Source organism: Carex rostrata, chromosome 5 (assembly GCF_964058835.1).
Source record: "Carex rostrata chromosome 5, lpCarRost1.2, whole genome shotgun sequence".
NCBI lineage: Eukaryota > Viridiplantae > Streptophyta > Magnoliopsida > Poales > Cyperaceae > Carex > Carex rostrata.
Window position 1 is genome coordinate 13,030,426 of NC_135922.1, and position 22,235 is coordinate 13,052,660.

A 22,235-nucleotide genomic window follows, 5' to 3' on the forward strand; every position below is an offset into this window, starting at 1 on the left:
TGGGGGGGGGGGGGGTCATAAACAACACGGCGAAGAAAATAGATGAAATAAATGGAATTAATAAGAGTATCCATTTAATTATAGCATAATATATTTTTGTGCATTCACGTACCTTTTTTGAAATAAATGCATGGTTTGTTTTTTAATTTTATAAGTAAAGTAATTTTCATATCTAACATCGAATCATTTTACAAGAATGTATGTTTTTCAAATTTAATTCAAGAAAGTTTATTCCTCAGCTATCAAATCACTTAAAAATAAGAAAATGGTTGTTTTGCACATAAAAAGTGGACTAAAGCTAGCGTTCTGTTTAACTTACTATGTTTATTTTTAAAATATATGGGATTGGATGCAAACGATGAATTCATCAAACCGTTAAAACCGATCTTTACATATTAAGTTTGTAAAATTTTCAATTTCATTTAATATATAGTCCATAGGTTAAATAACGATGAAGAGTGGATATATTTAAATAACTTATAAATCTTCAATTTTTTACTGTTTGAGTTTAATTAATTAAAAAAAAATGATCTTAAGGTTAAATAATGATCCCAATATTAGGATGCAGTACGTTCTTGCATGCATGATCCCCTTTGCTCTCGCCTAAAATTTGCTCTAGCAGGTAGCAATTCAGCTGAGTATATCGAACATTGTCTCGTTAATTAGGTATGAATTGATGGAGATGGCCTATATTAGCATGGAACTTGTTATATATGTTTTCTTATCTCTTCTCTGTTTTCATTATGTATAATCTAATTTTGAGATAATTTCTCTATTTCATTTTTTTAATGAAAACAATCGACCCCTCCTACTTCGTGTTATTATTTTTCTTTACAAGCTAACACCTCCGTTTTATGACTTCAACATTATATCTTCTTTTATTTCCTTATTGTGATCCTCCCGGCCAGGCTTGAGAATAACAAGAATTACGTGATGATGACAAACCCAATTAATTTCTTATACATTTAATAGTTTTCTCAAATATCTTAAAAGGAAAATATATATAGCTATATCTGATTTTCATACCTAATTGTTAATTTTTCAAGTAACAAGCTACTGAGAAATATAAAACCAAATTTAGGGAACAAATTAACTTTAAAAGGTGAAAAAATTATTGGCATGAGAGATTTATATAGAAATAGTACATAAGGAATCCATTAATTGGATCATATCATTTTAATCTGTCACCTAAACAACAAGAGACATGAACTTTCTATGACTATAAATTCTCCACATGCATGCAATAGTTGTTATATATTGACTGAAAATGTGATGATAATCTCATAAAAATTAAGGTGTTACTTTTGTGAGCATTAGGATGTATAGTGGGTTTATCCATTTTTGGAATGAATGAACTTTAGGCCTGAATACAGTAGCATCCAACTATTAGGTCTTGTTTTGTGATCAAAACACGAGAACTTTTTTGTCAATAAACATGAACTTATTTTTTCAGACATAACAATAAACTGTATTAATAAGATAAGGATTGTGACACTACTGGAACTACCTATATAACTTGAAATAAAATTACATCAAGCACTAGGTTATTGCAAGGGTAGAACCAGCCTATCTATCAGTCAAGGAATGGGAAACAATATTTCTTAGGGTTATCCAGGTTTTTTTATTGATAAGAAAAACTCAATAAAATAAAATGTAGGCCCATTACTCCTAAATTGAATAATATTAGACGCGTGATGCAACGTCTCAAATTTGAAATCCTATCACCTATAGTTTCAGATTGTCAGATTTGTTTTGACACAAATATTAAAGAAATCATGTGCATTCCACATACTGATCACACGGTCCGAATCTAAACTCAAATTAATGGAGAGGACCCCTGACTCAAATTTGTATGGTAATTTTTTTTTTAAGTTGATTGATTGTCCACATTAATTGTTATTGCTTCACCATAAAAAGAAATCTCAGATAGTTTTTTTTTTTTTTTTTTTTTTAACCACCATTTCAAACAGCCCCTAATTAAATCAAATTAATACCCAAATATAGAAGATACGGTCCCAGATAACATAAAACATCAACCTCAGTGACAAAGAGTACTCTGCAAAGCACCAAAAATGGCAAAACCAACTTAAACAAGTTAAATGACTAATTGGTGAGCTCCATGATTGCACTAACAATATCTCCATCAGCAGCCTTGACAACCTTGACAGCCTTCGACCAGGACATGGGGGCCCTGAGTCATGACGAGCTCGATATCCTTGGGCTCGACATTGGTCTCATTGCATTCCTCATCTTCGTCGTCTTGTGCAATTGCTGATGTCTGGGGCTTGGCGACCATGTGGCAATGCATTGGTCGATGACATATTTATTCTTTATTATCGCTCTTCCTCGGACTTCTCAGGAGCTGGGGGAACAAGTGAAAATATTTTTTAGAAAGGTAAATTTTTGTTTGTGGACATTTTTTTTCTTAATTTTTGCAAATGCAGACTAAAGGATATGTTTGGCTGGTCTAAATTATTTTCTTCATAATATATACCAAATTTAATGATATTGTTATGGTTCAAAGACCTTTTTTCTAAGCCATTTGACAAACAAAAAAACTTATTTAAGTTTTGATCTTAGAATCTCGCATTTTGCCAATTGATTGATTGTCTTTTATCATTAAACCAAAAGTATTATCATTTCCTAAATCATTAAATGGTTTTGTAAGCTAGAAGTTAAAACTTAAATTAAACTATCAGTTGTATATTGTAAAGATAATGCCATTGAGATTTCCCTCTTAAACTAAAAAAAAAAAAAAAAAATTTGTTAAATTGACTTATGGGTTGTCAAAGTCATATTGGTCCTGTTGAGACATGATCCATGTTTTTGTGGGTTGTAACAAACATGTAAAGTGTTCCTAGTCAGACTAGGAGATGAATTGATTGACATGGGCTATTTTAATATGCAAGTTGTTATGCTTCCTTATTTTCTCTTTATTTACATGATGTATAATCTTATTTTTAGTGGATTTCTTCATTTCATTTTTTTTTCCTGAAAACAATGTGCCCTCATACCTTTTTGTCATTAGTGTTCTTTACAAGCCAACACCTCTTTCTTACAACTTCACCGTCACATGTTCTTACTAGGCTTTAGAATAACAAAGATTATGTGAATACAATGAATCCAATTGTTTTCTTGTACATTTAATGGTTTTCTCAAATATTAACTGGTCAATATGTATATCTGATTTACATACTTAATTTTATTAATTATTCAAGTAATTAACAAAACTACTGAGAAACATATAACCTAATGTATTGTAATACTTGATTAAAATGTAAAAGCTATGGTCATGGTAGATTTATATAGAAATACTAGTCAGGTATTAATTTGATCATATATATCAATTTAATTTGTCACCTAATCAAGAGACATGAATTTCGTATGACTATAAACTCTACACATGCAATAATTGATATCTCTTGACTCAAAATGTGATGATCATAAGATCATTGTTACCCTCTAAAATATTTACAAGAAAAAACAAAAGTCATTACTTTTGTGAGCTTTAGAATGTATAGTGTACATGTTGATCCATTTTTTCAAAAAATGAATGAACTTTAATTAGGCCTGAATTCTGAGGCATCCAACTGTTAGGCCTGTTTGTTTTTGAGATAAAAATATGAAAAACTTTTTGTTAATTTCTTGTACATGATATTATTTTTCAGATATAACAATAAATTCTATTAATAAGGATAGTAGAACTAGAACTACCCTATAAAAAAATAAAATAAATTACATTAATCCCTGGGTTGTTCAAGTCATATTGGTTTCTTTGGCTTTACCAAAAATCTTGTTTTTTGTTCCATCAAAAATAACTATATCGTTTCTCCAAATTATGCTGTAATTGTTAGCTAATCATTATAATTATGATATCCTAATGTATGTAACTAGTTTCATAATTAATTAAGGACTTGTCCCTTCCTGCTTTTACTCGTACTGGACAAAATTAATTATTTGGCGAATAATTCAGAACTTTTAAGGAAAAATTCAAAATAATAATATAATAAATAAAATAATAAAGCAATAAATATCGAATAATAATTATCAAACAAAAAAAAAATACACTACAACATCTCGTGACGACCTACACTACAAAACTTATCAAACAAAGGGATATGTACAATAATTTTTGTATGTATATTTTGAAATTTTCGAATTACCATTTGATAATTCTTGTTGGATTTTCATATAATCGTAAATACAAAAATTTCGGCATAGAATATAAGGTTTAATAAAATAAAATTCAATATAACATAAAGGAATAAAAACTATAAAATCCAATCCTTAATTTGTTGGGTTTATTTCCAACTCGCATGGTCAAAGAAAAAATAAAGTTAATTATATATAAAAAAAAAAACGAAGTAGACTGATCTGATATATCCGCGCTTCTATTGTTTTAAAATATTTTGTGTTCTAAGGACTAGTCCTTTTTTTTTTAAAGAAATCAAGGGAACAAATCTGATTTTGTTCTATTTCAACTTCATAATGTCAGCAATGGAATTAACAAGTGAGGAATTGCAACAGTTGATGCGCCACATGTAATTTCTATTGTCGAGATGCGAAGCACTTGCTAATTTCGCAATCTTGCTAAATTTATAATTTTTTTAAAAGTGTTACATAAATCTTTGACAATTATTTTTGCGAGTCGGATGAACATCTAAATTCTTGCAATTGCTAAAGATTTTTTTGTTAATTTTGAAAACTGATTTTTTTTTTTTTTTTTGCACTTCAGAAAAACTAAAATTTGAAGGGATGAAAATATATTGAAATTAAATGATGAAAAATAATAAATTACTGATGTGATGTGATGTGGCAGATAAATGTTTTGTAATTACAGGAATGGAGATGTTTTAAGGGTAACTTGGATCGATGTTGACCCAGTCAAATATGAAACTGAGGTAGAAAGATGGGCTGTTTTATAGATAAGTGGGCCTCATATCATATGGGCTCAGTTGCTGTGGTAAACTGACTTCCCAGCGAGGCAGAAAAATGGGGAGAGAAGAAGAGCTTTTGTTCCTTTCCTACAAATTCCATCTTTTGTCATTCTTTTCAGAAGGAAATGGGCATGAAATTTTCATTTTAACCAATCAATTAGTGCTACTACGTCATAATCTCAGCTCAATTTGGGGATGGCCGTAGTTGATTTTGACAAGTCAACGAACGGTTTGGAGAAGAAAGGAAGAGAGGGCATGCTGGGCCCCTCATTTAAATTGCTGATCACTTGAGCCGTTAGAGAGATGAATCGCTGCAGCGCAGGTCCCACATCGTCAGGACTGGAAAAGAATGGAGCGAGTCAGTTGAATAGTTAGTTAGATAGAACAGCTTAAGAGCTGACGTGGATGTCCAGATTTTCTTCTGTAATTCATTTTAGTAATCTACACGGTAGATTTTAGTAGTTCTTTTTTCGTACACAATCACCTATAAAAAGAAAGTAATTGTAATGACTCGGATCAGGAAATAGATTGTCAATTTGTTGAGTTCATCATTTTAATTTCACGGCTTCCGTCATTGTTGTTTTTAGTCTGAGATTTGATTAAATTGCATAATTGTTTTAAATTATTGCGTGAATTTAGTTGAATTGAGTTGAAGCGATCCCTGAACAAGGTTCTTTCAGTTATTAATTGCATTGACACATCCATGCTTTGCTCTGCACCTCTGTCACCATCACTAGTATATATAGAAATGGTTTGTTTCTCATTCAGGCTTTAAAGAAAATTATTAAATCAATTAAATTTGCTTCTCATAAAACGGTCATTGCCCCAATAAATGAAAGGGTCTCAATTAGCAACATTAAAATTGAGTTTGACCAGTCAATTGCATTGACTAATTCAAAGTTATAGAAAATTGAAATAAATTAGCAATTAACAAGAAGTTTTAAACTAATCACAAAGTTCACACAAAAACTGCAAAAATCAACAAAGAAGAAACAAAACAAAAAGTTCCTAATATAACAACTAAGAGATGGAGACGCAGTCTATTATATGTCGCTCCACAGTAGTACTGGCCATGATGCCAACCTGACAGCGCACATTAGTACTGGTCTTCGACCTGACATAACGCCACCAGTTCTCCAAAACTTCTCTGCCACTCATTTTCATCCTCTATCTTCATAACTAACTTAATTTTCAGAACCAAAATAAGTATGTGAATAATCACCCGATAATAAATATTCATTTTGCAAATAGCCTTTGTTTATCCTATGATTATTAGTTAGTGGTCATGAAATCATTGTGTTTTCATAAAATTAGTAAACTTGTAGTTCTAAGAAGAAGCTAAGCACCTTTCCCTCTTATTTGCCGTGCAGTAGTCGAGTCCATAATTTGCCACGTTGTCGACCTTTTGTAAAATGGAATTGCTTTTGAGAATTCCATAATAGTCAGTAGGGGAGCTGCTCATGTACTTATAAGAATTCCTGGTACAAGAACTAGAATTAAAATTTAGAGATACAGAGGATAAGGGCAAAATAGTCAAAATAAAAGAAACAAAAACACACACCAAGTGACAGGTGTCTATGGTACCGTACCATTTAAGTACCTAAACAACTCTATCACCAAGTTCATTGTTTTTTTTTCTTCTAATTTTAGGACATTTCCGATATAAATTACTAGTTTACTACAATGGAGGATCAATAGGAATCATCAGGTAGAAGTGTAAGCTAACCTAGTGGATCCTGGCAACTTAATTTTTCTTAATTTTCTTATATGAATACAATTGTTCTAACAAGAATTATGATTTTAGTAAATACCAGTGTCTATTAAAAATTTGAAATACAAGATAACATGTTTTGTTTGCAAATAGCACAAGTTCATTCTAAAAAATGTGAATGATTACAAAGAAGTCATGAATAAGTAAATCTACAGTTAAAGAAAAAGAAGTGTTGTAATAATTTTGAAAATGACTTTTTGAGAAAAGAATTTTGGAAAAAATTCAGAGAGAACATTTTTTTTTATTGAAGAGAAAAAGATATTTCTCATACCTCTTGCCCAATTCATGCATGTTCGTTTGGGCCCCATGTGCCGCCACAAGGTTGTATGAGCCTTCCTTCAAATGATGTGAAGAATTCTGCAAAACTCCTCTTACATTTGTGTTCCCCCTCTACCTTTATCGCCAAACTAAATTTTCGAGTCAAAAGTAAGTATGTAAAGTGCACTAAGATAGTAAATCCTTAATTCTGTAAATAGCATTTGTTAATTCAGAGAAAAAATATATACAATATGCAAGGGGGGGTATAATTGATTTATATTATGCATAAATAACCACTTTTTCTCTAATTATAACACTAAATTTATTCAAAAAAAATAATCACCTTTGATTTTGAATTGGAATGCCATGGTCGAACCCACCATATGCCATGTCCTCAACCTGTTGTAAAGATGCATTGCTTTCCAAAAGCTCATAATATCCGGGAAGGAAGCTATCCTTGTCCTTGTAGAGAAAACTGGTACAAGACCTGCAGTTCATCATACAGAGGTTAAGGGAAAAATACTCAAAAAAATAAAAAAAGTTGCCCATGTCCTCATAGAGAAAACTGGTTTGCTTCCCAAAAATTCATAATTGTCAATCAGAGAGCTGCCCATGTCCTCGTAGAGAAAACTGGTACAAGCGCTAGAGTTAGGGTTCAAAATACAAAGGTTAAGGGCAAAATAGTCAAAGAAAGAAAACAAAAAGGAAACATACACCATGCAACCAGGTACTATTGTCTAGGATTGTGGTACCATCCAGTTAATTTTGAGCATCGACATACAAATAGACTCCGTGTATTAAATTTTGTCTTCTTCTCATTTTGAGGTATTTCACATATAAATTAATGCATTGAAGGATTAATAAGGAGGTGCAGGGTATATGCTCTCAAGTAAACTATCAAATTAATAAACAAAATTATATAAATTAATTAATTTGACAAGAATTCAAATTTTCATTCTACCAATTAATTCAAATTTGTCAACTTTTATCAACTAATGTAACATAATGATCATTGCTTTTATTAGAAGTTTGAACAAATTCCTGATTTGCTGAGAAGAAAATTGACCTTTGCATCTGGATTGAGGCAAGGAAGTCAAGCCGATGAGATGCCACATCATCATCCAACTCTGAGTGGTGATGCTTTCCAGAAATTCATAATAGCCGGTGTACAATAGGAAAACCTAGTACAATAACTCATGTTAGAGTTTAATTATAGAGAGAAAAACAAGAGTAAAAGCATAAAAGAAAGAAAAGGAAACAAAATTATGCAACCATATCTATTGAGGTCTATGAACCCATGGCTGTAACAGTCAGTTTTGAGTATTCCTACAAAATCAGACCCCATGTACATGTTGTATTTTTAGAAGTTGGGATTTTCATATATAAATTAACCATCCACCCAAAAATAAATTAGTGATATAGACAAGCTAATGATTTCACAACATTTTGGTACCTTTTGGTTGAAGAACGCTTTGTTCCTTTCCAATCGAATGGTCCGTCCAAAGAATGACACTGAATACAATTGAATAGATCAATTGTTAAAATTCTGCGATATACATCTGAAATATGCATTCTTTATTTATTCTCATTTGAAAAAATCATCGAGCATTTGTCAAAATCCAGAAGCAATTTCCAAATGTTATGAACATAAGGGCAAAAAGGGTAAAAGGTGGTCAATTGATTGTTTTGTTATACACAGCAAGAAACCTGTTGAGATTTATGTATGTTTATCGCAATATAGAAGTTATAGGGTTATATCGGTAAGAAAGGAATTATAGAAGTTATAGGGTTGCAAATGCAAATTGTAATGCCTATATAAACCAAGGGATCAATGGAATCAATTAATTCTGTTTTGAACCACAATTCTTTTTGGTATCAAAGCACAGAAGATCCTAAAACCCTAGCTTTTCTCTTTTCTCTTTTTCCCGTGTTTTCCACTTTCTTCCGCCCCAGACAGAGACCGGCTGCCACCACCAGTCCGCCGCCTCCCTGCATCTCCGACTGCCGCCGCCGGCCCTTTCCGGGTCGCCTCCGCCTAGGAAGTGGGGCTGCCGCCCCTGATCAGGTCTGATCGGCCCAGCCACTACTGGACAGCTCTCAGCCCGATCTGACCTAGCTCCGCCAGATCTGGCCGTCCGCCTCCCAGCCGGCCCGATCTACCACCGAGCTGCTCCGGTGTAGCTTCGCCCTGTCCTTCTCTCTCTCTGGCCGAGCACTGTAGCTCTGCCTCTCTCCGATCAGCCACCTTCTCTCTATCTCTTCTTTCTTTTAAGCTGTTTTTTCTTCTTTTCTAGGCAGATCAAGCCTTAAAATCTCGGTATTTTGTGTTGATTTGGCTGGCGTGGGGGGCTTTTACCCCACGATACCCGAGACGTGGATTGATCAGGTTTTCGATCGAGTTCGGGCTGGAATCTTGATGAGATAGATCAAGATCGGGTCAAGAAAGAGAAGAATAAAGGGGGAGATGGTTTAGATCCGTCTTGAGGAGCAAGATCGGGTCTTTACGAGAGATACGAGTGCTCGAATCGAGAAAGGGAAGGAAGTCAAGGTGATCTGTGTGATTGAAGACTTGGATCCTTTGAGAGAAGATGTCCAGCGAGGGTGACAAAGGGAAAGGGGTTTTAGAGTGCTTGTCGGGTGTTGATCCCGAGGTTCTAAAGGTGTTGGTTGGTATCATCCAGGGAGCCAGTGTTCAGACCAATACCTTGGCACGTGATCCACCACAGGTGAAGTTTGATCTCCAAACTGTGGAGCTTAAGCTTGATGGACCGGCCTCATATCTGAGTTGGTCGCGTCGGATCGAGACTGCTCTGGAAGGGAGGAAGCTCAAGAGGTATCTGACAGAGGATGAGCCAGCTAGTGCTACTGCTTAGGCTGAGGAGTGGAAGACCACACATGCTTTGATCTACACCTGGTTGCTCAACTCGATGAAACAATCGATCGCCTCTTCAGTCGATGGCATCCGACTTGTGAAGGACATCTGGGCAAAGCTGAAGAGGACTTATGGTGGGACTGAGAACCACATGAGGGTGTTCCAGATTCAGCAAGAGGTATTGGCTGTGGTGCAGGGTGATAGATCGATTCAGGATTACTCCTTGAATCTGGAAAAGCTATGGGCAGAGCTTGATCACTTCTCACAGGGGTTGAACTGTAGTGATCCGAGCTGCAAGAAGGAGGAGCTCATTCAACAGACGAGGACTATGCAGTTCTTGGCTAAGATGAACTCGGCTTTTGATCAGAGGAGATCAGTTCTCCTAGCCCAGACGAAGATCCCTTCATTGGATGAGGCCATTGTAGCGATGATGCAGGAGGAGAGTCGCATGGTGATACATGCTGAGCCGAGTGGACCTCCAGGCGCACGATCAGCTTTGGTTGCCTCGAGCTCAGGTATGACAGGTGCCAAGGGGGAGACTCGCAAGTGTTACAACTGTGGACAAACAGGTCATCTGATCAAGGCTTGTCCTAGGCCACCAAGGGAGAGAGATGCAGGTGGTAGAGGGCAGTTTGCGAACCGTGGACACGGCCGTGAGGGCAGAAGAGGTGAAAGAGGAGGCAACCGAGCAAATCTGATGGTTGCAGAGGAAGAAGAGGAAGTTATTGTGGGATTATCTGAGGAGGATCTGATCAGGGAGATAGTCAGGAGGAGGCAGAGAGGAGCAAGTGAGGAAAATAGTGCAGTTGATGATGCATCCATCACGGGTAACGTTGCTTCTGTTGCTTACTCAACCACAGGTACTTGTGATACTCTTGCTATCCCCTCTATATCCACCACTAGATCATCAGATTGGATAGTCGATTCTGGTGCATCTCGCCATGTGACTGGTGCTGCTATGGAGTTTTCTTCCTATACTCACCTAGCGGTTCCAGAGAGCATCCGGATAGCCGATGGTACGGCCCAGTTGGTAAGGGTACAGTGAAATGTACCAACACTTTGACTTTGTCTAATGTTTTGCATGCTCCTTTTCCTGTGAATCTTCTATCTATAAGTGCCATTGTCTCACAACTAAATTGTGTTGTTTTGTTTTATAATCCCAAGGTGATCTTCCGAGAGAAGGAGACGGGGAAGGAACTTGGGACTGGCACACTGCATAAAGGCCTGTGGTACATGGATAAAGAGGGTATGGACTCGGCCCTCTCATCCATTGTTGAGAGAAGTGTAGAAGACCTGCTGTTGCTCCATCATAGGCGATTGGGTCATTCTTCATTTCCAGTTTTGAGTATGTTGTATCAGCCGTTGTTTGAAAAGGCAAATAAGGAAAAATTGGTGTGTGATACGTGTGAGTTAGGCAAGCATACCAGAAGCTCTTATGTTAGCTCTGGAAGTATGAGGTCTTGTAGTTTTGATTTGATTCATTCGGATGTATGGGGACCTTGTCCTACAACTACTTTGAATGGATTTAGATACTTTGTGTCTTTTATTGATTGTTTTTCTCGTTCAACTTGGCTTTACTTGATGAAAAATAAGAGTGATGTGCTTGCTTGCTTTAAAAATTTCCACAAGATGGTTCAGACTCAATACGGTGCAGTTGTGAAAGTATTGAGATCTGACAACGGGACAGAGTACACTAATAAGGCGTTTGGGGAATACTTGTCATCTCAGGGGATACAGCATCAGACCACGTGTCCGTACACACCAGAGCAGAATGGGGTATCGGAACAGAAGAACAGGCATCTCCTTGAGGTAACTCGGAGTATGATGATTTCGATGAAAGTCCCAAAGTACTTGTGGGGGCAAGCAGTTCTGACAGCAGCCTATTTGATCAACAGGATGCCCTCATGGGTATTGGATTGGAGGTCTCCAATTGAGATGCTGACAGGTAAGAATGGAGACATTCTTCCTCTCAAAACTTTTGGGTGTGTGTGCTTTGTACATGACAATAGACCAAATGTGGGGAAACTTGATCCAAGGGCAGTGAGATGTATCTTTGTGGGGTACTCAGCCACTCAAAAGGGGTATGCGTGTTGGAGCCCAGTTGAGAGGCGGATGTTTGTGAGTATGGATATTACCTTTCACGAGCTCCAACCATACTACTCCTCAGAAGCAACATCACCATTTGAAGACTCGCTCGATACAGGAGGTATAAGGCAAGAGGGGGAGAGTAGTGGTGATGGTGAGAGGAGGACGGTGAGTGTGGTGGGTGGTATTAGTTGCCCAATTCTTGAGAAATCGGCTGTGGTTGAGCCGGAAAAGGAGAAGGAAAAGGAGAATTTGGTTAGAATTGAGACAGAAGTTGAGAGGATTGAGCCCGAGGGTGGTAGAACTCAGGCTCAGGGGGAGTTGCGATATGGTGAGGTGTATGTAAGGAGAACGAAGCAGAATGAGGGAACCGTGCCTACAGTGCCACCTATGCCAAGTCCCTTGTCCCTGCCTACTCCGACTCTCGAGACACCTTCACCATCCACCTCAGACCCAGAATACACAGGTGATATGATTCCTCTCTCTACTCCTCCCACTCCTCTATCGGTAAGGAGGACTTCTCGCGAGAATGCAGGCATTCCTCCTGACCGATATGGTTTCCCACATGACATTGCCAGATTTGTCTCTTACTCACACATATCACCTGTACATGGAGCATTCATTGCATCATTAGACATTGTCTCTATCCCTAAGTGTTGGCAGGTTGCTAAAGAAGATCCGAAGTGGAAAGCAGCCATGCTAGAAGAGCTCAGTGCCCTTTGCAAGAACAAAACATGGGAACTCGTGTCACTACCACCAAGCAAGAAGGCTGTTGGATGCAAGTGGGTCTTCACAGTAAAGCAAAATCCAGGTCTGATTGAGCGCTACAAGGCTCGATTGGTAGCGAAGGGGTACAGCCAGACCTATGGCATTGACTATGATGAGACCTTTGCACCAGTGGCGAAGATGAGCACAGTGAGGACACTGATTTCCATGGCAGTTACACCAACTCAATGTGAATAATGTCTTTCTTCATGGTGATTTGTTGGAGGAGGTGTACATGGAGGTTCCACCAGGGTTTGGCACAAACCAGACAGTGGGTAAGGTATGCAGACTAAAGAAGGCACTCTATGGGTTGAAGCAGTCCCCTCGGGCCTGGTTTGATAGGTTCAGGAAAGCTATGGTAGGCATGGGCTATCAGCAAATCAATGCTGACCACACGGTGTTTACTCGGCAACATGGTGGTCACATTACTATGCTAGCTGTGTATGTCGATGATATGATCATTACTGGGGATGATGCGGGGGAGATTGCACAGTTGAATGCAAGATTGGGGAAGGAATTCGAGGTGAAGGATCTGGGACAGCTTAGGTACTTTCTTGGGATTGAGGTGGCTCGTGAAGCAGAGGGGATTGTTCTATCTGAAAGAAAGTATGTCCTAGACTTGCTCACTGAGACAGGCATGTTGGAGTGCAAGCCTGCAGTGTCTCCAATTGATGTAAAGGCCAAGATGAGTGCAGAGGCAAGAGAACAGGTTGATCGTGAGAGGTACCAGAGACTAGTAGGCAGGTTGATCTATCTGGGTCACACTCGTCCCAATATCTCATTTACAGTGAGCGTGGTGAGCCGTTACATGCATGACCCTAGGAAGGACCATATGGACGCAGTGTAGCACATTCTGAGGTACCTGAAGAGTGTACCAGGAAAGGGCCTATTTTTCAGGAAAAATTGGCACATGAACATTGAGGGTTATTGTGATTCTGACTGGGCTAGTTGCCAAGATGACAGGAGATCCACATCTGGCTACTGTATGTTTGTAGGGGGCAACTTGGTCTCATGGAAGAGCAAGAAGCAGCTAGTTGTTTCGAGATCGACGGCAGAAGCCGAGTACAGGTCTATGGCATTAGGAGTTGCTGAGATGCTGTGGTTGAAGAGGTTACTGGAAGATCTCAAGGTGAAGCACGAAGGGAAAATGAAATTGTGGTGCGATAGCAAGTCAGCAATTAGCATTGCCAACAATCCGGTGCAGCATGACAGAACCAAGCATGTGGAGATCGATAGGTTCTTCATTAAGGAAAAACTGGAAATTGGGCTATTGGAGCTGAGTTATGTAGCTACTAGAGACCAAGTAGCTGACTGCCTCACTAAAGGACTTAGCTCAATAGATCTAGTTAGGTTATGTGACAAGATGGACTTGATGGATATCTTTGCCCATCTTGAGAGGGAGTGTTGAGATTTATGTATGTTTATCACATTATAGAAGTTATAGGGTTATATCGGTAAGAAAGGAATTATAGAAGTTATAGGATTGTAAATGCAAATTGTAATGCCTATATAAATCAAGGGATCAATGGAATCAATTAATTTTGTTTTGAACCACAATTCTTTTAAACCCCTTGCCACTCTCTTTCGCTATACATGGAAAGTAACATGAATACACAGGGGATGTGCAGAGTCATGGATACAACATGCTGTTGTGGGAGAGGAGGTTAAAAATAAAAAAATATATATTTGTCAATTCAATTATGAAAAAACTAAATAAAAGGTTAAATAACTAAAAGGGGGATAGAAAATAGAATGCTAAGTTTTTGTGGGGATATTGGATAAACAAAGATGCAAATCAGCAACAAAAAAGAAACATATGGAAACAATTTATTGTCTATTGCATTGCTCGTGCTCATTCTTATATTTTATGTTTTAAGGGACCACAATGCATTACTTTTGTCTCTTTGACTTCATCGAGTACAATAGAAAGGAAAAAAAGAGCCGTACTGATAAGTACCACTCGAGCAACACTGGGTATACTCTCCTGTTGAACAATGTTTGTAACAGTTAATATGCGTGTAGTATTACTTTGTAAGCCTACTTTGTTCTACATGTATAATTACTTGTGCTACATGATTGCCCTTTGTAAGTGAAAAAAAAAAACATTTAAAAAATAATTTAAAATGATATAGTTTGGAACTAGTATACCTCATATGGTAATTATGATATATTGGTTTAGGATCGTGCTGAAAAGCAAGTGATTTTGCTTGGCGCAAATGACAGTGCGAGATCCTTTAATATGTTGAATCTTCTTTCTTCTCCAAATTTTGTGATCTGAATCTCAGAAATTAGGCGCCGATACTTTCCATACTTTCGGAAATGCCTCTCCAGGTGGGGACAACCTTCGATCCATAGTTCATTGAGGTTCTTTAGCTGTTGTAACAGACCTTCAGGAAGAACCCTTATCATTGGGCACTTTTCAATAATAAGTCGCTTAAGTGCTTTAAGCCCTTCCATTCCTTCTGGAAGATATGCCAAGCTGGGGCAGCCAATAATGAAGAGCGTTTCTAGACTAGCAAGGCCTCCTATGCTCGGTGGTAAGGAGTCCAACCTTTCACATTCTTTAATAAACAAATATTTTAGAGCAACCTTGTTTCCCAACCATTCTGATAAGCTTTGCAGGTCTGGACAATTGTCAATATCCAATATTTCAATAGATGTTGAGCAATTGGGAATTTCGACCAGCTTTGGACAGTGCCAGATATATAGAGTTCTAAGTAACGGTAATAGCACTTCGGTGATTGAACTCCCAACTGGTGACTCCTGTTGTGATCCAAGAAATTTTGGGCAAGAAATCACACTAATATGTGTTAGGCAGTTCAAACTTCTGAGGACTTCCACTGGCCAATAAATAAGATTGTCACATCCCGAAATGCTCAGATTATCAAGAAATGTAAAACACTTCCAGAACCATAAGGAAGTATTTGATGGAATGTTTGTCATTTCATACAAAAAGAGAGTTCGACAATTTGTTGGAGTTGTAATCACCTCTCCCTCCTTTGTAACTACAGGTAAAATACTGTTGTATTTTCCCAAAGTTAACTTATTGAGAGATTCCCAAGGTTGAAAAGAAAGAGATTCATTTTCACCATGGCTCTGAAGTGAGAGCTCATGCAATGAAGTTAACCCTTTTGCAAAGCATGACAAGTTTTCGTTTCCTCCAACAGACATGCTCATGAGAGAAGGTACATTTGGCATTGCAGCAAGCTTAGGACAGGAGATGACTTCTAGTGTTTTTAGCTCAGGAAAATTCAATGATGACTCGTTGCCAACTTCACCTTCACACCAGCTGCACAACTCGGGCATTCCAATCAATTCCATGATTTTTAATGATGGAAAAGTTACTTGATAATCTTCATCACCTTCGACACTAGTGGATGCACTTTTACAAAGATGCCTCAAGTTATCCAGATCTTTTAACTTGAGAATTTGAAGAAAAGGTAGCTTTTCTACTGGTGGTATTTCCGTGCACTCTCTACATTCAATTATATACAACTCAATTAGATTTTCTAGCATCTGGTACTCTGTCATCCAAATTGGAAGCTTATCACCTCTATATTCTTCGATTTTCAAAACCTTTAACTTGTTGCAAGGTTTAAGAGCATCCAACACTTCAAAATGATCGCAGTGCATCACCTCCGGAGCATTTGAATTTGGTAAATTGGAATCAACTCTTTGATGATACTTTGGCATTCCCCAGCATAATGCCAGATCATCCAGATTTTGTTTAGCTATCAAATTTGCTTCAGTTACATCTACAATATTCTTAATTTTCCTTATATTGTACAGATGCAACTGGCCATGCAGATTATTCAAGTTATTCAGCTCCCTAATACTATTACCAGCATCGGTGCCTATAATGTAGGTTGTTAGTATTTGCAAGCATTTTAGCTGTCCTAAACCTTCTGGCATGCTTCTTAAATTATAACAGGTTTCAATATAGAGATGCCGAAGGCTACTCATATATTGCATACCTTCTGGTAACTTCTCAAGTTTATAACAAGCGAAGAGCCTTAGGGTTTGCAAGAGATAGAGGGTGCTTATCGCTTCAGGCAATGATGTAATTTTTTTGTTCGAAAACTCCAGATATCTCAAGTGTTTCATTTTTTCGGGTGTTAAGATAGTTTTCCAATTACGTTCTACATGTAATTCTAATATACGCAGAGAGTTCGATCTTCGAAATCCAGTTTTTTTGACATAGTTAGAACCATAATAATGACGGGATGAAATGAGACTCCGGATAGAAGGGAAGCAATCAATCACTTTGTTAATATCTATGGGAAGAGTCCTCACTGAAATATGATGGACATTAATCATTGGCTGTGCTGGTAATTCTGATTTGGAGCGGCATTGGGCACCCATGATGGATTGAGCAAGGTCGTGCATCAGATCATGCATTTTGAACTTGGTTTCCCAACTGTATGCTTCTCTCGTTTCAAATCCATATTCGTTTCTTTTGACATGCCTAATATCCTGAAAAAACGACTTCCAAGCCAACTCATTAAAGATATCGTTGCCTTTCATTTGAAGGCTACGCTGCCTACGCAACTCATCAGATGGAATAAATCCATGTGCCATCCAAAATTGGATGAGCTTCTCCTTGTCCATCTCATAATCCTTGGGGTACACTGCACAGTATGCGAAACATTGTTTCATGTATGAAGGCAAGTGGTTATAACTTAGCTTCAATACCGGCAAAACCTCATCTTTAGCAGGACTTTGTTTCCATATCTTGCTTTCTTCGAGTACTGCCAACCACTCTCGCACCTCAAACTTGAAACTCATTAAACTACCCAGTGTATTTATGGACAGTGGCAATCCCCAACAATTCTGAACCATCTTTCTACCAATCTCAACCAGCTCTTGGCACTCCTTTACCCCCTTGCTAAATGCCCTTTTGTGAAACAAGCTCCACGAATCCTCCTCACCTAAGCATCCCAAATTTTGAGTCTCTACCGTACCCATTATTTGAGCCACTCTATCGCTCCTTGTGGTAACTATAACAACACTCCCAGGTTCACCACAGTTTAGCATAGCTCTCAACCGCTCCCACTCATCGACATCCTCATTCCAAACATCATCTAGCACAAGAACATATCTCTTTCCACTTAAAATTTGGCGTAATTTACTTTGGAGTAGCTCCATGTTGTCAATAGGAAGTTTGCATTTCTTCTCGACTAATTCAATGATTGATTTAATAAGACAACCAATATTAAAATCGTCAGAAACACAAACCCATAATGGTAAGTTGAAGTGTCGTTTCACTCTAGGATCATTGTACACCAGTTGAGCAAGAGTGGTCTTGCCGAGCCCACCCATGCCAACTATTGGAATGACCTTGAGATCATCACTTTCACACCCTTCGAGCAATAATCGCACTATCTTATCTTTATCTTCATCCCTACCCATAATTTTTGATTCAACCACAAGAGAATCAGTTCTAATCCGATTGGCCATTTGTTGACTCCGACCATGGACAAAACCAAAACTCCGCATCTGGACAACGAGACCATCAACCCTCCCCACAACTTTCTTCAACTTCCCACTCATCTTATAGCAAAGCAGAGGTTGACTTTTAATGGAAAAGAAGCCACTTACATTGCCGACCTTATGGCCACGTCTCACGGCATCCTGGCGCAGCTCCTCGTAATGAAACTCATCAAGCAGATCATCAGCATCATAAGCAGCCGATTTGAGCTTCTCAAGCCAAGATTTCACGGCTGCGTTAGAATTTCCTTGCTCTTCAGCATCAGGAAGTACAGCCTGGATTTCGAGAAGCATGTTGTGGAGCCTCTCGCGTTGGTCGTTGATGCCCCACATCTCCCCGATCCACTGAAACAGTGAGCCTGCTGCTTTCTTCAGCACGACTGGAATTAAAGCTGACAGCAGTAGATCTGCCATTGGTGGTTAATTTGAAAGGTACTTGAACAGGCAAGGAGTACGTTGATTTTTATCTGAAATTTGAGAGTAGGATGGTTTATGAGAGAACGAGTAGGATGTTAATTGCAGATTTAGTATGAGAGATTTACTATGCAAGAGAGAACATGTTTGGTTTCTTCTGATCGTTGTGAAATGTGAGATGCAAAAGAAGACTATTGTTACCGTCTTACAGCGTGGTTGTGGTTGTTGTAAAGCAGCAATCAATGACAGCAACCACCATTGGATGTTAGTGCCGCACCAGTGGAATAAAGGTGCTATTGCTTAATGCATAGGCCCCGCAGAGCAATAATTAATCAATTAGCGCATTAGACCAACTGACGAAGCAATCAATCGAAATCCTTTTGCTTATTCCCAATTATTGTGCACACCCAATAAAATCTCAGATTTCCGCAATCTCTCCAATAATTTTAACCCAGAAATGGTAAATTATTGTGCACACACCCAATAAAATCTCAGATTCGGAGATACAGAAAACTTGTTTCTCTGTAACTCTTTTTTTTTTTTTTTTTCTTACAGCAAACATTGAATTTTTTTTTATGGGGATTATAAACAACAGGGAGAAGGACATAGATGAAACAAATGGAATTAATAATAGTATCCATTTAATTATGACATAATATTTTTTTTGTGCATTAACATACATTTTTTGAAATAAATGTATTGTTTTTTTTTTTCTTTTAGAAGTAATTTTGATATCTAACATTGAATCATTTTACAAGAATGTCTGTTTTTCAAATTTAATTCAAGAAAGTTTATTCCCAAGCTATCAGATCACATAAAAATAAGAAAATAATTTTTAAAATAAGTAACGTCTTTTTTTATTATTTATTTGTAATGTCAAGAGCTACAAATTTAAAATTTACAAAGTAATTCGACATAATGATACTATCTAAAATTACTATGAAGATTAAATTATTGAAAAAATTAAACATTATATAAAATTATTATGAAACATATTAGAGATTATAAAAGAAATTAAGTCCTAAATTGTTGTAGGCCACCGTTTCAAATATTGCATTGTACAGTTTCTTTTAGCAATTGTGAAAGGAAATTCCAAAATTTTAATTAATATTCAAAAAAAAAATTCAAAATTAATATAAACTTATAAGTTTATATTGTATTTATTACAAATAAAAATCACAAAATAAACTTATAAGTTTTTTACCCGTGTTAAAATCATAGAAGTGTCTGTGATTATATTGTACACAAAGCGCAAGACGAAGATAGCGCAGTCTTGTGATTTTTCTCTCTATTTTGGGCAGTCCTTACAATCAACGACAACATCTTTCCAAAATGTGGGTTGCATTTATTACAAATAAAAATTACAAAATAAACTTATAAGGTTTTTACCCGTGTTAAAATCATAGAAGTGTCTGTGATTATATTGTACACAAAGCGCAAGACGAAGATAGCGTAGTCTTGTGATTTCTCTCTCTATTTTGGGCACCGTAACCCTCTATGCAACTCATAGCACCGTAGCCCTCTATGCAACTTTTAGTAGATTAATATTAATATGTTTGTGGATTTATAGGTTCCTTAGTCAGGGACCAAAGCACAAATAATTTAAATGTAGGGTCTCATATGCTAAAATTAGGGGCCTTGTAATTTGTCATTATCAAGGGGCTTAGGTGTAAGATGCCAAATAATATATATCTGATGTTCTACGTCTTAATTGATGACAAGGATCAACCCATTTTAGATAGAAACATTTCTTACCTTACTGGGCAGGTAGTACTGGTATGCACTGAATCAGGCCTTTTGTTTAAAGCCAAACTATTATTTGAATTTTATAAGGGTGCACATGTAAATTTTATAAGCAAGTTATGTACCAGTTGTAGGTACAATACTTTGATACTTAAATAGAAAAAAATGAAGTACTAATCCTTATTCATAGTTGGATTTTATAAGGATCAAGTAAATTTTATGTACCAGTTGTAGGTACCTTCATGCATGGTTGCTAATCTTTTAATTTTGTTTGTTGTGTATTTTTTTTCCAATGGGAACTTCTTCAAACCCTTTGATGCCATGAGTAGAGTGGGTGATGCTTCAAATTTAGTGGCGAATAATGTCTTAGTGTCCTTCATTGCAAAACTATAGTATTTTGTGCATAAAGTGATACAGTTTATCTATACTAGTTTATATTATTTTGGTGCAAAAAATGTTATATTTTGTGCATCGATAGTGGTATAATTAATTGCACTGTCATTTTGTAAATCGAAAGTCTTGTATGCATACTAAGATGGTAGCTTTTTATATTTCAATTTGGTTAATTAGTATTTGTATTTTAAAGTTTATATGACTCGATTATTCGACAATTATTTGTTTTGTATCCGTATCCGTGGATTATCCACTCCGTATCCGTATCCATTTAAGGCGGATTTGGTTTTGAATTTTGATATCCTTTTACTATCTGTATCCGTATTCGTATCCGCTCATTATCCGACGGATGTGGATATGGTATCAGCATTATCCGCTCCGTATCCGCTCCATTTTCACCCCTAGCTGTGATCCGTAGGAATTACAGCACTCTGTTATTCCAAATTTAATCTTTTAGTTGTTTCGAATCCGTGCATATAAATTAACAAATTTTATTAGGATTCATGCGTTTAGAAAAAAAAAAATTAGATTTGAAATAGCAGGTCCCTGCAATTTCTACGGATCAAAGCAGATTTATTTCCGTGAAAATTATATGTACTTCACTTCACCAGATAATGGGCCTTGGGTTTTTTCAGGCCTCTATGATTTTTTTTATTTAATAGAAAAAAAATTTAAAAAATCGATAATAATTAATGAATTCGATAGATTTCGAAATATAAAAAAACCGTTATAGTTTATAACATTTTGCTATAAACCATAATGTTCATATTAGCGAAATCAACTAAAAAATCACTAATTAATAATACAAAAACAAAACAAATAATCTCAACATTATTGTTTGTAACGTTCGGACTCAAACTTGAGAAATTATGTCATTTGAATGTTAACTATCACATTATCAAACTTGCAAGGTTAATTGTGGGACGTTATAAATATTGACATTCTATTTTTTTTTTTTTTTTTTTTGCTAATTGTGGGACGTTACAAGCTAACACCTCCGTTTTATGACTTCAACGTTATATCTTCTTTTATTTCCTTATTGTGATCCTCCCGGCCAGGCTTGAGAATAACAAGAATTACATGATGATGACAAACCCAATTAATTTCTTATACATTTAATAGTTTTCTCAAATATCTTAAAAAGAAAATATATATAGCTATATCTGATTTTCATACCTAATTGTTAATTTTTCAAGTAACAAGCTACTGAGAAATATAAAACCAAATTTAGGGAACAAATTAACTTAAAAAGTTGAAAAAATTATTGTCATGAGAGATTTATATAGAAATCGTACATAAGGAATCCATTGGATCATATCATTTTAATCTGTCACCTAAACAACAAGAGACATGAACTTTCTATGACTATAAATTCTTCACATGCATGCAATAGTTGTTATTTCTTGACTGAAAATGTGATTCTCATAAGCATTATGATGTACAGTGTGTTTATCCATTTTTGGAATGAATGAACTTTAGGCCTGAATACTGAGGCATCCAACTATTAGGT

At 36.6% G+C, this 22,235-nt stretch overlaps 2 protein-coding genes across 2 annotated transcripts in view; both read right to left on the bottom strand.

Moving 5' to 3' along the window:
- LOC144554422 (disease resistance protein RGA2-like) overlaps nt 1-18,674 on the bottom strand; it is a 46,779-nt gene extending 28,105 nt beyond the window's left edge. The window contains exon 1 of the mRNA XM_078302741.1: nt 14,837-18,674. Within this exon, the coding sequence (XP_078158867.1) occupies nt 14,864-18,589 (3,726 nt within the window). The 5' untranslated portion in view covers nt 18,590-18,674 and the 3' untranslated portion in view covers nt 14,837-14,863. The remainder of the gene's footprint in view (nt 1-14,836) is intronic.
- Nucleotides 5,878-22,235, bottom strand: part of LOC144554147 (uncharacterized) — a 36,706-nt gene continuing 20,348 nt past the window's right edge. Inside the window, exons 2-6 of the mRNA XM_078302401.1 lie at nt 7,310-7,453; nt 6,980-7,115; nt 6,284-6,415; nt 6,052-6,120; nt 5,878-6,020 (exon numbers count right to left, since the gene is read on the bottom strand). Coding sequence (XP_078158527.1) covers nt 6,992-7,115; nt 7,310-7,453 — 268 coding nt within the window. The 3' untranslated portion in view covers nt 5,878-6,020; nt 6,052-6,120; nt 6,284-6,415; nt 6,980-6,991. The remainder of the gene's footprint in view (nt 6,021-6,051; nt 6,121-6,283; nt 6,416-6,979; nt 7,116-7,309; nt 7,454-22,235) is intronic.